The sequence below is a fragment of the Anabrus simplex genome, chromosome 2 (assembly GCF_040414725.1).
Source record: "Anabrus simplex isolate iqAnaSimp1 chromosome 2, ASM4041472v1, whole genome shotgun sequence".
NCBI lineage: Eukaryota > Metazoa > Arthropoda > Insecta > Orthoptera > Tettigoniidae > Anabrus > Anabrus simplex.
Window position 1 is genome coordinate 1,134,351,096 of NC_090266.1, and position 16,657 is coordinate 1,134,367,752.

At 35.9% G+C, this 16,657-nt stretch overlaps 1 protein-coding gene across 2 annotated transcripts in view; it reads right to left on the bottom strand.

Moving 5' to 3' along the window:
- Positions 1 to 1,752: 1,752 nt before the first annotated feature.
- LOC136863343 (uncharacterized) overlaps positions 1,753 to 16,657 on the bottom strand; it is a 215,677-nt gene continuing 200,772 nt past the window's right edge. For both annotated transcript variants that reach the window (XM_067139730.2, XM_067139731.2), the window contains exons 4-5: positions 6,098 to 6,277; positions 1,753 to 5,269 (exon numbers count right to left, since the gene is read on the bottom strand). In XM_067139730.2, coding sequence (XP_066995831.1) covers positions 5,120 to 5,269; positions 6,098 to 6,277 — 330 coding nt within the window. In that variant the 3' untranslated portion in view covers positions 1,753 to 5,119. The remainder of the gene's footprint in view (positions 5,270 to 6,097; positions 6,278 to 16,657) is intronic.

Genomic DNA, 16,657 nt, shown 5'->3' on the forward strand with positions numbered 1-16,657 from the left:
GCTATAAAGCATCAGTTGGTTTTTGAAGATGGTAATGAGTCTGATGTAGAATTTAATTCTCCTTTAGTTCTGGATGAAGAAGATGGTGATGATACTGTGGAAATGGATGACCATAAGGCTGATTGTGAACAATCAGGTGACGATGAAGATGCGACTACGTGATCCGGTGATTTACCATCTCCTGTTTACACTGGTGAAGGATGGTCAAACTGTTTGGAAAATACATGGTCCTCCTCAAATATGACGAACCAGCCGTTATGACTTGATAAGCCAAATGCCTACTGTAAAGCAAATGGCTGCTAGCACAACTAATCCTCTAGCTTGGAACTTATTTTTTTACAGAGGATATGCTAGACGAAACTGTAGGCTTTATTAACCAAAGAATTGATAAAGCTTGTCCTAATTATTCCCATGATCATGAATGAGACAGAAATAAAAGCTACTATTTGTCTTTTGTATATGGCAGGGCCTCTGAAAGCAACTCATGTCAACTTGAAAGATCTCTAGTGTACAGATGGCACAGCAGTAGAATATTTCTGTATGTGCATAAATATAAAACATTTCAACTGTATTAGTGCCTATGCTCCAAGTGAGTATGTCACAATAGATGAAATGTTAGAGTCTTTCAAGTGTTGGTGTAGCTTTCGGCAGCACATAAAAAATAAGCCACCTAAGTATGGTCCAAAAAGGTATGTTCTGTGCTGTCCAAAAACTTTCTACACTATCAAATTGGAGGTGTACTGTATGTAGGAAAAACACCCTACTGTGCCGTACCAATTAGACAATTCTGCACATGGTGTTGCAGAGATACTGATTCAGCCTGTTAGTGGTTCCAGCAGGAATGTAACTACTGACAACTACTACACATCTGTACGTTTCGCCTCTAATCTCCTGATGAATCATAGACTGGCTATTGTTGGGACACTCCGCAAAAATAAGGATATCCCTCCAATGTTCTTGCAAAGTAAAAGTAGAGAAGCTCATTCCAGTATTTTAGGGTTCAATGAAGAGAAAACTTTAGTCTCTTAATGTCCAAAAGAAATAGATGCTCAATCGAAAGAAGAAAAAAAAAAAAAATACTCACATTTTACAACTCCACTAAAGGTGGAGTAGACATGGTTGATCAGTGTAAAGCAGCTAGGACATGCAATCAACAGCCACTCTCTGTATTTTTCAATCTCCTGGACATTGCTCTTCTGAGGAGTTTTATAGTAGTCAAGGCTGTGGTTCAGAAAATCTGTAGGCAGGAACTGAAATTGAAAGACTTTCTCAAGTGCCTTTGCAAAGAATTGTGTGAAGATTACTTGAAGTCACATCTTCAAAATGAAGGATTACTCCAGTCCCTAAAGCGTAAACTGCAGAAAGTGACGAACACCTGAAGTAACCACCCTACCTCCCAGGGACACAGGTACACCTGGAAGATGTTACATTTGTGACTGGAAGGAAAACCGCAAGTCAAAAACAAAGTGTAGTGTATGTACACATTACATTTTTAAAGAACATATCATGTTCAGGTGTGTTAGTTGTGCTAACTCTGAAGGGGATATAGATTCTGATGCTGAATAACTGAAAGAGCACAAATTTTAGAGCAAATGTTTTCAGAAGCCATTTCGAGATGTTTTAAGTCTTACTTTTTATAAATATGGTTTTGAATATTGCCAGTTAGTTTGTGTTGTGTTGTTTTAAATATTATTTTACTTTTCATTATTACAGTACATTTTGAAGTTCTCACACTAACCAAGATTCAAGTAAGTTTGTATTATTTATTATTCTTCCTTTTCATTCTAGTAACTTAATTTCTGTCTAATATTTACAGAAAGTAATGTTTCATTGCATTTTGAGCTTGAATTGTGAAATACATTGAGGGCATATCTTCATTTACTACTGTCTACTATGTTACTACCATGTTTCTTTGCGATAATCACTGTAAAGCATGACATTGTAATAAAATATATTTTCATGGGATTGATATGTATTAATTCAGCTATAAAGCACATTTCTTTAATTTCACATAATACTTCCTGTGTATGTAACGGGAAATTAAAATCTTGATAAAATTACATCCATAGTTTTAACTTTACACTTTCCCGGTCAGAAAGACCGTGTATGCCTCCTCGAGCAACAAAGCATCACGCACCTTCTTGAGGGTTATGATGAATTCCTATGCTTATTTGTAATGCAGACAATAACAAATTAAAAACAAACATTTACAGAATCTTCCCTACAACATAAACTGGCATATGGAAAGCTTTTGTAAAATATTTTCCTGCAAGTATTAATATTATATATTATTTTATTAGTAATGATAATTTTATTATTTTCTACATTTCAAAAATTGTAGATATATGTACAATATATATTATATATGTACAAAAATAATTCTATTCAGTGGTAACATTAGAGGAAACTACAGTAATTGAAGAGCTGACTTTCAAGAATATCAATTCTGTTACTTTTCCCATTTTTGCAAATCTTGAAAGAAATGTTAAAGGTGATCGGTTTTGGAATATGTTGCCTACATTTGTGCATTAGGGAAGCCTGTTTAAAAAAGTATGTACTCAAAATGTTAAAGATAAACTTTTAATATATATTATTTGAATGTTTTAGTACTGGAAATAGCACCACATGCATACAAACAAGAATACCACACTATATTTTTTAACATTTATGTCTGTTATGTAGTAAAATATTTGTGTCGTCTTATCCTCAAGGTGGTGCAGTTCTCTGGAGGTGAGCTCCATGTAACTTTTAACCACATATCAACCCTCCTGTCAGTCTTAAATCTCTGACAGTACCAAGAATTGGTCCCAGGCCTCTGAACTTATCAGCTACTGCTAACCATTGCACTACAGAGATTGTTATGTAATGATGATAATATGATAATACACTGCTAATTTAATTGACTTTCTTGTACATTTAAAAATGAAAATCAACGGCCTGTTTCCAGTTTCAACCGGGACAGGAATGGAATGAATGAAGCCCCCATCTAGCGGCATAGATAGGAACTGTGACGGCTGCTGAAGTTTGTCGCACTCCTCTGGGGCAATGATTAATGACTGAGAGATGAAATGTATTGGAGAGTGTAGCTCGAATGAAAGATGACAGGAAAAATCGGAGTACTCAGAGAAAAGCCTGTCCTGCCTCCGTTTTCTCCAGCACAAATCTCACATGGGGTGACCGGCATTTGAACCACGGAACAAAGTGATGAGAAGCCGGCGTGCTGCTGCATGAGCCACAAAGGCTCTACTTTCTGTATATTTATTATGGTCAAAATGTGCAATTGAATGTTGGTGGTCTCATAAAGCAAAGCCATCTTGATAAATCTCCTACAATTTGTAATCTTGGCATCCAATAAGATAGAATGGTTAGCTTTATGCCCAGCCACCCTTGTTCCAAGAAGTTAACCTGATACTCATTTCTAGTGTAGGCTGACTTTCTGATGAGGAGTCGAACCCAAATCCTTCCAGGTAAAATGAGCATACCTTTACTGCCTCAGTAAGGCAGTCCTCTAATTAACTATATACATAATATACTTTTGGGTATCAAATTCTTAAAGTTCTTGATTTCATTATGTTTTTTTTACAACTTGTTTTATGTCACACCGACACAGATAGGTCTTATGGTGACAGTAGGAGAGAAAAGGGCAAGGAGTGGGAAGGAAGTGGCTGTGGCCTGAATTAAGGTGCAGTACCAGCATTTGCCTGGTGTGAAAATAAGAAACCATGGAAAACCATCTTCAGGGCTGCCGACAGTGGGGTTTGGGGTTTGTCCATACATGGCCTACATGGTCCCACAGTATGTAGTATGATACAACCATAGATCTTGAGTAATAATATACAATACACAGAATTATTTATTTTTCATAATTACTTGCAAAGGCATAAGCTCAAAAAACACCAGCTCATCCATTTAGTCACTGCCTTTTTGGCAAAAGATAAGTTATCATAGCCTACATTATGCATGGGAATTTACTGTTTCACAAACAAGCAATTCTTGACATTTGTGCTAACTCAAGAAATGGCACTGTGGAAGGCGAGTGTCCTTTTGTCCGTCACTCTTTCATATTGCAAACCTGAATAAAAATCAGTGGCTGAAAGCAGTGCAGTTCCAGTTGGAAAGTGCCGTGGCACAAACAAAGCCAACAAAATCGGCAATTTCCAAAACCGAGAAAATGATTGTGACCTTTTAAAATCCTACGCTCCTCCAACCTGCAAAGGTAAGACGGGGATTGCCACTTAAATTAATATCAGTGCAAACATTTAACATTTGTGTCACAGTAAAATTGGTGTAGATGTATTCAAACATTTTTCAGTTGCTAAGCTCCTGAAATGGAGGTTATTTGCAACTAAAATTTTGACTAAGTTATATTTGCTTTTATTTATTTGTGTGTAGTGAGCAACTGTTTTTACAAATGAAGTAAGCCAAATCAAGATACAGATTCTACTAGATTGCAGCTGTAAATAAATATATACCCAGATTTTTAGTGAAATAACTGCAAATGTTAAATAAATGTAATTAAAAGTACAGTCTTGTAATTTGTTATTTGTTCATCACAATCTCAATTATATGTAAAATGGAATCATTATTTATCTAAGATTCAGCAACTGCCACTGCACTCACTCTCCGTTTGTGCCTCCATCTACCAGTTCTGAACTATGTAGTGTTTGCTGGCTTTGCAGGTTGCTTAAGAAGTGGTTTGTAGTTTGCCCATACATACTCCCAGAGTATGTAGTGTGATACAACCATAGTTTTGAGTGATAATACACAATTTAAAGAAGCATATTAAAATGTTAATATTTCATATATGGTATATTGTGAATGGAACTTGGAAATTGAATCCAGTTTATTTTTAAAATTCTGCTCTTCATCATGTGTTAGATGATTTTGGGTGATAGATGGAATGATACTTTTAAAATTAGCTCTTCAATGACTGTGAGTTCACACCAAATTTTGTATATATCAGGTAGAGAGACCACAGTTCAGTATGATTTTACTTTGCTAATATAGTGGACAAATTCTACCAGTATCTACTCTATAAGTTATGAAGAAGTGTTGAATAAATATATATAAAGATCATCTGTTATCATACTTAAACAAATGCTCTAATAATACAGCAAATTCATACAAATATCTCATGGTCTGAAGTGTGAATTCCTGAATCATATGACCCTTGACAGCCATGGTGTGGTACTGCAGATTTGATGCGATGTGATCGATTGCGAGCTGTTGGAGGATAGGATACGTGATGTCTCACAAAACTCGATGAACGCTAGAACAAAGAGATATGAGTATGGACAATGATCTCATTTTTGTGCTTAAAGTATAAAATTTCTGAATGAATGAATGAATGAATGAATGAATGAATGAATGAATGAATGAATGAATGAATGAATGAAGAAAATCATATATTGACACATAGCACCAACATGGATAGGTCTTATCGCAATGATGGGATAGGAAAGGCTGGGATTGAGAAAGAAGTGACCAGGGTCTGGTGTGAAAATGGGAAAACACGGAAAATCATCCTCAGGGCTGCCGACAGTGGGGTTTGAACACACCATCTCCAGAATGCAAGCTCACAGCTACATGACCCAAACCAGGTGGCCAACTTGCTTGGTGAGAATAAGCTATCAATTAATGTTGTCAACTATGTTAATGCTACAATAACCAGCAGCAAAAGAATTAATTACATGCAGTAGTGGTCCAGGAAGGAAAAGATCAGTAACAACAGAATTAGAGAATAGGTGAAACCTAAGAAACTAAACCCAGACAAAAATACTGAAGGGATTTGTGCTAATATTGCTTTTAGGCAAACAAATTTTTAATACATTCTTTTTATCTCACTAAATTATAATAAAATCCCTCTTTTCGTTCTACTCTGTCACTATATAACCAAACATTTTGTTAAGTGTGAAATGAAGATTGTAAACATTTTTCTGTTACTAATTTCTTTTAAATTTATTCCTTTTCTTGACATTATCACTGTAGCCTAATATATGATGGAAAAACTTCCTTTCTAAAATTCTATAAAAGTTACACTCTAATTTCTTCTACACATACTACAATGATCAGTGAGCTCTGAATTAGATATATGTACCTTTTTATGAGTGCTTGTGCTGCTTCCAGAACTAGCACTGGATAACGTAGAACAAGGTGATGTGTCTCCAGAGCTGCACTCAGACCCTGAAGCTTCCAGCTGCTCTCGAAGATCCAAGATTGCTTCATGTAGGGCAAATAGCTGGTTGAATAATGCTGTGTCTTGTGCCACCAAACTTGCCTGGAGATATCAATTAAAAAAAGAGTTCAATTAGGTATTATTTTTCAAATATATTTTCTTGAAAGACATTAAATTAATAATATTACTGTATTATCCTTAGTAACAGAACTATTGGTCATGTTCATTAACAGGTATAACTCATCACACCAACTGAATAACATTCAGTCCAGTCATATTTAGTTAATAGCAAGTGACCTCTGGAGAGACCCGGTGCAGATCTTTCAAGTTGATGCCTCGTAGGTGACCTGTATGTCTATGAGGAATTTGGGAATTGATGAGAACAAGATGAGCCCAGTTTTATGGACATATCCTCTTGAAAAATGAAGACAGGTTCACATGGAACATCCTGACCCTCTTAGAAGGAAAGAGTGATGAATAAGGCACACACATTCAGATGCCGAGCCATTGAAATTAACCAATGAAGGTTAAAATCCATGATCCGGCTGGGAATCAAGCCCGGGTTTCCTTGGACTGAAGGCCAGTATGCTAACCATATAGCCATGAAGCCAGACAGTCCTGTCATATGAAAGACAGCCATTACTTGTAGTGTTTCTTCCAGAGACTAATTTTCTTCACAACATTTAACTACACATTCTTTCCCCTGTGCGTGCGTTCAGTCCTCAGCCTGAAGGCTGGTTGGATCCTCAACAACTCCACCATTAGCTGTCATATATGCCCTAGGCATCACTGAAGAGGCATGCTGGGGCAATGAGGAGTGATGTGGTTTCCCGTTGGTTTCCTCACTGAACCACAAGTTGATATTACCTACCAGTTTGCCAAGTCCACTGAAATGCATGCACCAATTGACCCTATGAGCAACATTTTCACATCATTCATAGCAGGGACTGGCTGCATAAGGAATTGCATTATTAGCATCGCTCATACCTCAGTCACTAAAGCCGACAAGGGTAACACAATCGTTGTAATGGACAAAAATGAATACATTAGCAAAACAAATGAATTCTTTACAGACAGTTCATTTACCATAGTTACAAAGGACCCCACCCAGAGAATTCAATGATTACTCAAACAGACCTTAAAGAACACCCCGTACATATTTACAGATCAAGAAAGAACAAAATTAATAATCGTAAATCCAGGTCTTCCCATTGCAAAAGCCCTTTCTAAGATACACAAGACCAGCGTCCCCATTCGCCCGATCATCAACTACAGACCAAGCCCTTTAAAGAAAATGTCTCAATTTATCCAAAAATTTTTGAGGAAGAATTACCAATTTATGTCTAAAATATCCATTAAAAACACTACAGAATTAATACATAAATATGAAAAGTTCATTGTTTAACCCAATCACTCCATTCTTTTGATATCATGAATATGTATCCCAGCATACAAGTATCAAAATTATACCCTATTATCAAAAATAATTTAAATAAATACAGTCATTTAAGTAAATATGAAATCCAGGATTTCTGTCCATTTTAAAAGTAGTTGTAAATGATAATATCTTCACTTTTGATAACATCATCTACCAATAGGAAGGTTTGGCATTGGGCTCGCTGGCCTCGGGTATTATAGCAGAAATCTGCATACAGTTTCTAAAACATACTAAAATTAACAACAACACAAACTTCGACAATATTCTCCTTTGGGCTAGATATGTAGATCATATCTTAGTAATTATGGATGAAAAACATTCAACACTGCTACCACTCTTCTCAGTCTTAATAACGTTGATTCACACATCTAATTCACACTGGAAGCCGAAAATGATAAAAAAATAAACTTTTTAGATTTAATCACCACCAGACACTCAAACTTTTTAAATTATAAAATCTTTAGAAAACCCACTCAAACTGCTTCTACAATCCACCAAGACTCAACACATCCACAGATTCATAATTGAGCAACTTACAATAGCTTAGTTCACCGAGCCTTTAATGTGCCTATGTCTAAAAATGATCTAAAAACGAACTAAACACAATTCGCAGTATCGCAAAATCCAATGGTTACAATAGTTTTTTTTTTCACAGAAAGAATAATCATCAAATACAGTTTTAAAAGTAGTTGTAAATGATAATATCTTCACTTTTGATAACATCATCTACCAATAGGAAGGTTTGGCATTGGGCTCACTGGCCTTGGGTATTATAGCAGAAATCTGCATACACATTAAAGAAAGAAAAACTCAATGTCCCCTTAATTTCTACCTTTACATTTAATAAAGAGATCTATAAAGTCACTAACATTTTTAAGAAACACAATGTAAAAATAGCCTTCAAAATGAACAATAAAAATACAGATATCCTACATAATTTAACATCAGTTAACAGGATTAGCAGTTTCTCAAAATCAGGAGTTTACAGGATCAAGTGTAATAATTGCAATTTTTCATATGTTTGATAAACTGGGAGGAGTTTCCAAACAAGATATTCAGAACATATTAATGCCCTAAGATATAACAAATTCTCAGCAGTATGTCAATACTTGCAAGATTACAATCATAATTTTACCAACATACAACAAGATATGGAAATCCTTAAGATAATAAACAAAGGCTCCCTACTTAATATAATGGAAAACTGTTTTATACATTTAGATCAGTATTTCAATTCAAACTACAACCTTAATGACATTTAGGAGAAATCCAATATTTCATTGACCTTCTCATTATTATTTCTGGAAAAGTTAATTTAACAAATCATAAATAGATTTTTCATTCAGTTCAAGATACCTTTCCGCATCAATTACCCCTATTCCTGCACCCTTCAGCCCCGCCTTTAAATAGCCCCCCCTCACTTTCCTCTCCCTTCCCCGCTCGCTCCGATCTGCCCTACCCCGTTTTCCCCCTCCCTGCCCTTCCCCCTCCCTTCCTGATCTTCCCTACTCATGTTTCCCTTCATTTCAGTTATGCACTACTAGCTACATCTTACACACCTCAGTGCAAGGTGAGTTACATATTATTTTTTGCTATTCGATCAGCCCCTTTCTTCAACAGCCCTTGCACTAATTTGGGTTTTATTATTATTATTTATCACGTCACTTGTTCCACACTGAACTGCAAACCTTCACCACCTACTTCGTAGAAATAATTTGACCTTCATGAACAACATTTGCCCTCAGCTTTAAGGACATCAAACTAGAAGCACTTTTAACGGCATCAATGTACCATTTTGCAAGAGACAATTCTCATTGTTGGTCTGTATTGAAGCTGACTATAAGCAAATTATCACAAAATAATTTATTCTATCGTACCACCTATTCAATACATGCCACGTGCTGCGTGGGTGAAATTTACATAACATTATGTACGCTTCTTAGGAACATGTTTCGCCCCTTGTTAAGGGCATCATTAGCCTATAGGTAACCTTAAGGTCAAATGCCGGATCATTAACCAAGTATACAAGGTATACACTGAAAATATGTTACACTTTAAAATCATCTTAAGTTAACATGCTACAATTTTAATGTAGAAAAATGCCTATTACTAACCATGTAACGGTTCAAATCCCGTTACAAGGTGATATATGTATTTTTATTATTGTATGATTTTATCTGTATATTATTATTATTATTACTATATCAGTATTATTATTATTTTATCTGTGATATTGTTACTATTATTGTAATTATCCGTTTTATTCAATTTTGCAATTGCCTGTTGCTTGCAAGATTGCACTTAGATGTATACATATATACGTATGTGTAGTATAACACTCAATACCTGTACAGTGAGAATTGTTGTATATATCAGAGATCGGATGTGACGTTGGTGCATTGTGCAATATTGTTGGCGATTCTGCCAAGTCATCGCCACTCCATGGCTATGTCATCGTATTTATTTAGAATATGCGCGCACGGTGTCATCGCCGCGGGGCTATTTCACCACTGCGTGTAATATCTGTCGCGTAGGTGGGAGTATGTCATTGTTATTTTTGGAGATTACGTAGCTGTGTCAACAAAGTCTATATAAGGTGGATGCACATTGTAGCGTCAGTCATTACTTATACGGATGCAGTACAGTGAAGTAGTCTACTAGATCAAGAGGCCTTAGGTGGTCAGCCAACGAGTGTGAACGAGAGATGGAGAAGACTCAGTGAGCCATTAATTATTGGTCATTGAGAGAGTGAGACCAAATGGTTGGTCCGTCACTTAGTGGAAGACGCGGACGCAAGGCTTACCAAGGAGTCAGAGAGGGCAACCCTGGACCTGCCAAGAGGTCATACCATACTGACTTACAAAGAAGTCAGATGATATGGAGAAGAAGCAGTCGCAAGGATGTATCACCACGTTAGGCGTGACACATCTACAGTAAACACCAGAGCAATGGATTACGTCGTAATTACACTCAAAATGTTGAAGGTACAGTCAAGTGAATCAGTGAGGGAAATATTTCGTATAAATTGTTAAATGTCCGGTCAAGAAGAATTCAAATTCATGCCTAGTTTCTTTCAGTTGCAATGTCATAATTTCATATTCTCATCTGTTTTATCGCAACAAGACTCACTATTTTTGATATATTATTTAAAGAATATATATTGTTCTATCAAACGAATTCATAGTTTCATTTCATTGACAGTAAAATATCTTAACCTCAAAATTAATGGGGAAACCGAACGCCAATCTCCTTTTCCCAGAACTTATATGGTATGTTGTCAAAAGTAAGCTTATTACCCCACACCCTAGAGATGGTCAAGAGTCTCATTCTATTATTGCTGTACTGAGTGACAGCTGGCGCCCTTCAAATAACGTATGTGTAAGTAAGCAGGTAACAAGTAAGTGTGAGTACAAGGTTCGACGAGTGTGTATTTTATTTAATGAATATTAATTTTCAGATTTTCCATTTTAAATGCAGATATTCAGATTTTTCAATTTAATCCAGATTTATATATATGTTTGTAAATTTAGTCAGCGACTTAGGAAAATACTACAATGTGTCGACGCAACGTGGGACTCGAATAAATTCAGAATTTGTTCTGAATGACAGCATATCATAGGTTCATTTTGGGAGAGTATGCGCATTTAAGCGAACGGAAATTATTACCGGTAAATTTCAGGAGTGTAATTTTGTGATATATATTTGTATTTTGGGGATATGTCAAGGGATTTGAAGAGGGAAATTAACTTGAGATCGCGTACTATCACTAGTGAACCAAAGATGGACAAGGAAGACAATAACAAGTCATATGACGACGAGGTCATTGCTTCTGCGGACATCCAAGGTGAAATTCAGAGTAGGGAACAGGTGAAGACGATGGAAGCTTCTGGGGTAATTCAGAAAAGTGCAGAAATTGAGAAGCACACTGAAACCCAAAAGGAAATCGCGGGGGGAATGAACCTAGATTTAATAAATTTGATGATGGCCAAATTTATCGAGATCAGTAATGAAAACTATAAGAAACTGAGTGAAGATAGGATTAAACACATGAAAGAATTAATTGAAAATAATAATAAAGAAATGGAAGAAATGATTAGTAGTAGTATCGAAAATAGGAATAAACAGATGAAAGAAGTGATTGGTCGCTGTAGTAATAAAATGGAACAAATGATTGGTATTAGTAATGAAAATAATAAGAAACAAATGGAAGAATTAATTGGCAGTAATAAAGAAAATTGCAATGCGATCATTAGTAATATAGATACTAAGATATTAGATATAAATAATCAAACATCTAAGTCAACATGTAAGTTAGAAAGTAAGTCAAATGAAGAATGTGTTGAAATTGAAGGTGAAATGAAGTTGAATCGGAGCGATTTTCATACTCAAATTAAGCATGATAAAGGAACTTGTACAGAGAATATCAAAGAATTAAGTGATAAAAGGTCTAGTAATCAGGAAGAAATTCATGAGGTAGTCGAGAAAAGATTGGACAAGATTTGCAATGCAGTTGGGGAAAAGATGGGGGAACAGATTAGTAGAATTGAACAAATTGAAAGCAAACTTGTGGAGGTCACTGAACTACGGAACGAACAGGAAACGCTATCACAGCAGGTAAGAGAAAGAGAGGAAGAATTGAAGGAAGAAGTGAGAATAGTGGAAGAGAATTCTGAGAGAGCAGCGGAAGAAGAAGAAGAAGAAGTTGTGAACTGCCAGGGAGTGATACGGCAGAAAGGTAGAGGTAAGACAGGTTTAGACGTGATAGTAGCGAGTGGTTTGTTCAGTAGGGATCGTGATTTAACCAAGTTTTCTGGAAAACAGTTTAATCCTATAGAGTTTGTAAAAGTAGTTGAGAAAAGATTTGCAAGTAAGTCGAGGAATAATATTAATGAATGGGAATACGTGGTGGAAATCTTGTCAAATGTTTTTATCGGTGAAAGTAGAATATGGTTTCGAGTGTACTGGGATAATATGTCTAATTTAGGAGAGATTAAAGAGTTCATTGACAGGCTTTGGGAAGAATGTTTACAGGGGCGAGAGAGAGAGCGCATGATGTCCGGAGAAAGTAATATTGTAGAGAGAAGGGGGAAAATGTTAGCCGTGTATCAGAGGAGAGGGGGTGATCATGATCCGCAGAGGATTAATAGTTGTGTTGATGGTGGTAGGGGTCAGATGAGTAATCAGAGAGAATCGGAAGATGGGAGGCGTATGTATTTGAGTTATGAGAGGGAAGGTCAGAGGAGTAATCAGAGAGAATCGGAAGATGGGAGGCGTACGGATTTGAGTGATCAGAGACATTATGATAAGCCGAATATGAAGGTTATCAAGGTGTCGTTATCGAGCCAGAGTATTTCAGATTCACAGGGAATCGGGTAAGTTAAGTAGACAGGCTGAAGGTAGTAGATGAACTGGTATTTAGTATAAGTAGTTATGTAGTGAAAGTAGAGTTAAGAGTAGTGTGATTGTGACCTAAGTAGTGTTAAGTGAGATATTTAAGTAATGACGTAGTCGTAGATAATGAAGTAATTAATAGTAGTAGTAAGGTAGACGTAAGAAGTGTTCTGTTAAGTGATGTAAGTACTTGTAATGCCGAGAATGTGATGTAAGTAGTGAGATAGTAACTCCGATGATGGAAATTGTGATATGAAGAAGGTAAGTGAAGCTTCTATTAGATATTATAAAAGCTGTTGGGTAAGTCACAGAGAGTGAGTAAATAAATAAGATAGCGGTACCGATCATAAGTAAAGATAATTGTAAGTTTCAGACATGCCTTGTTGTACCAGAACTTGTGTATTCAGTTGTTTTAGGAGCTGACTTGGTTGCAAATCATGGAAGTAGAATAGACTTTAATTTAGGTAGTGTGTGTTTGTTCTATGAGGAAACTAGCAAAGAAGTACGTGTTAATTATGATGGTCTGAGGTAAGTGTGTTGGTGACGTGTGCTCTTTGAAATATATGAGAGGTAAGTGAAGGTGTTCCTAGTGAGAGGAAATGTGTTGAAGTGTGTCAGGTGTCTATAACGACCAGGATCTGAGGGATCGTCGGTATGAGGCAGTGACGTGAGGTAATTTGAGTGAATTACAGGAGGAGTAATTGTGTTCGATGTTAGGTAAGCATCGAGATGTATTTAGTGGTAAGTGAGGAAGAACACGTATATGAACATAAATTTGTAGTACATGACCATTCATCATTTGTGGGACCTAAGTACCCCATTCCACTCAAATATGCTAGTGAAGTCTAAGAACAAATAAACATTATGCTGGATTACGGAATAATTGAACCATCTTGTAGCCATAGTATTCATTCTTTAATTATTGTTGCCAAGAAGGATGTGATTTTCTGAGATATGTAAGTTTACAAGGGCAAAATTGATTCAGTTTGAGTGACAGAGTGCTACTCAGAGTTCCATTTCATCATCTGCAGAGGTGGGAAATATGTTGAAGTTATTATTTTGTATCAGGGGTATTTCACTATTGTGAACCGTATCGGGAAGTGTGCATATTCTTTAAAAGATCAGGAAGGGGATATTGTCGGTACTTACAACATTAAGAACTTAAAGAAGTATTTCACGTGAGATTTGTTGAAATAAGAGTAAGATGATTAAATTTTGTGAGAAACTGGCAAAATAAAACTAACATCTGCGATATGCGTGTGAACCAAGTGTCGTATTGGTGCATTGGAAGAATAAGTGCTACATTGTCATGTTCTGTGTGACAAAACTGAGAACAGGACATTGGACAGTTATCTGCGATAACCATATGCGAGAAAAGTTCTCATATAAGTGAATTTTCACAAAATATTTTGATATGTTAAAAAAAAAAAGGAGAAGAATGTTGTATATTGATTGAAAATTATTTGTGTGTGTTAAATCAAGTGCTATACTCTTGTGATTTGTATGAGAGAAAGAGAGAGAATGGGACACTGGACAGTTATCTACGATGGCAATGTGCGAGAAGAATTCTCATATTTGTGATATTTTATAAAATGTATGGATGTTGAAAAAGAAAATTATTGTTGTATACTCATTTAAAGTGTTTATCTGTGTCAGTGTTATATATATAATTTTGTTCATAAATCAATCGATTCTTTGTTCTTCGATTTATTTATGAGGGAGGCGAATTGTAACGGTTCAAATCCCGTTACAAGGTGATATATGTATTTTTATTATTGTATGATTTTATCTGTATATTATTATTATTATTATTATTATTATTATTATTATTACTATATCAGTATTATTATTATTTTATCCGTGATATTGTTACTATTATTGTAATTATCCGTTTTATTCAATTTTGCAATTGCCTGTTGCTTGCAAGATTGCACTTAGATGTATACATATATACGTATGTGTAGTATAACACTCAATACCTGTACAGTGAGAATTGTTGTATATATCAGAGATCGGATGTGACGTTGGTGCATTGTGCAATATTGTTGGCGATTCTGCCAAGTCATCGCCACTCCATGGCTATGTCATCGTATTTATTTAGAATATGCGCGCACGGTGTCATCGCCGCGGGGCTATTTCACCACTGCGTGTAATATCTGTCGCGTAGGTGGGAGTATGTCATTGTTATTTTTGGAGATTACGTAGCTGTGTCAACAAAGTCTATATAAGGTGGATGCACATTGTAGCGTCAGTCATTACTTATACGGATGCAGTACAGTGAAGTAGTCTACTAGATCAAGAGGCCTTAGGTGGTCAGCCAACGAGTGTGAACGAGAGATGGAGAAGACTCAGTGAGCCATTAATTATTGGTCATTGAGAGAGTGAGACCAAATGGTTGGTCCGTCACTTAGTGGAAGACGCGGACGCAAGGCTTACCAAGGAGTCAGAGAGGGCAACCCTGGACCTGCCAAGAGGTCATACCATACTGACTTACAAAGAAGTCAGATGATATGGAGAAGAAGCAGTCGCAAGGATGTATCACCACGTTAGGCGTGACACATCTACAGTAAACACCAGAGCAATGGATTACGTCGTAATTACACTCAAAGTGTTGAAGGTACAGTCAAGTGAATCAGTGAGGGAAATATTTCGTATAAATTGTTAAATGTCCGGTCAAGAAGAATTCAAATTCATGCCTAGTTTCTTTCAGTTGCAATGTCATAATTTCATATTCTCATCTGTTTTATCGCAACAAGACTCACTATTTTTGATATATTATTTAAAGAATATATATTGTTCTATCAAACGAATTCATAGTTTCATTTCATTGACAGTAAAATATCTTAACCTCAAAATTAATGGGGAAACCGAACGCCAATCTCCTTTTCCCAGAACTTATATGGTATGTTGTCAAAAGTAAGCTTATTACCCCACACCCTAGAGATGGTCAAGAGTCTCATTCTATTATTGCTGTACTGAGTGACAGCTGGCGCCCTTCAAAAAACGTATGTGTAAGTAAGCAGGTAACAAGTAAGTGTGAGTACAAGGTTCGACGAGTGTGTATTTTATTTAATGAATATTAATTTTCAGATTTTCCATTTTAAATGCAGATATTCAGATTTTTCAATTTAATCCAGATTTATATATATGTTTGTAAATTTAGTCAGCGACTTAGGAAAATACTACATGTTAAGGGCATCATTAGCCTATAGGTAACCTTAAGGTCAAATGCCGGATCATTAACCAAGTATACAAGGTATACACTGAAAATATGTTACACTTTAAAATCATCTTAAGTTAACATGCTACAATTTTAATGTAGAAAAATGCCTATTACTAACCAATCATACAAGGAATACACTGAAAATAATAAGCTACACTTTAAAGATAAGTTAACATACTACAATTATAATATAGAAAAATGTCTATTACAAACTAAGAATATTGAGAAAAAATAGTGTCTGTACTCATGGGAAATAAATTTTAAAAATGTAAATGAAAACTAAACTAAAGTCATGATCTTCATTAAAATTCCAACATTGATTCCAGAGTCTAATACTGACTGACTGTCCACAGCTAGCCTCCCTTTTTATAGCTCAGGCGATCTGCACCAGAATATTCGCGATGTGGCCAGAGACAGAATATTCATTTTG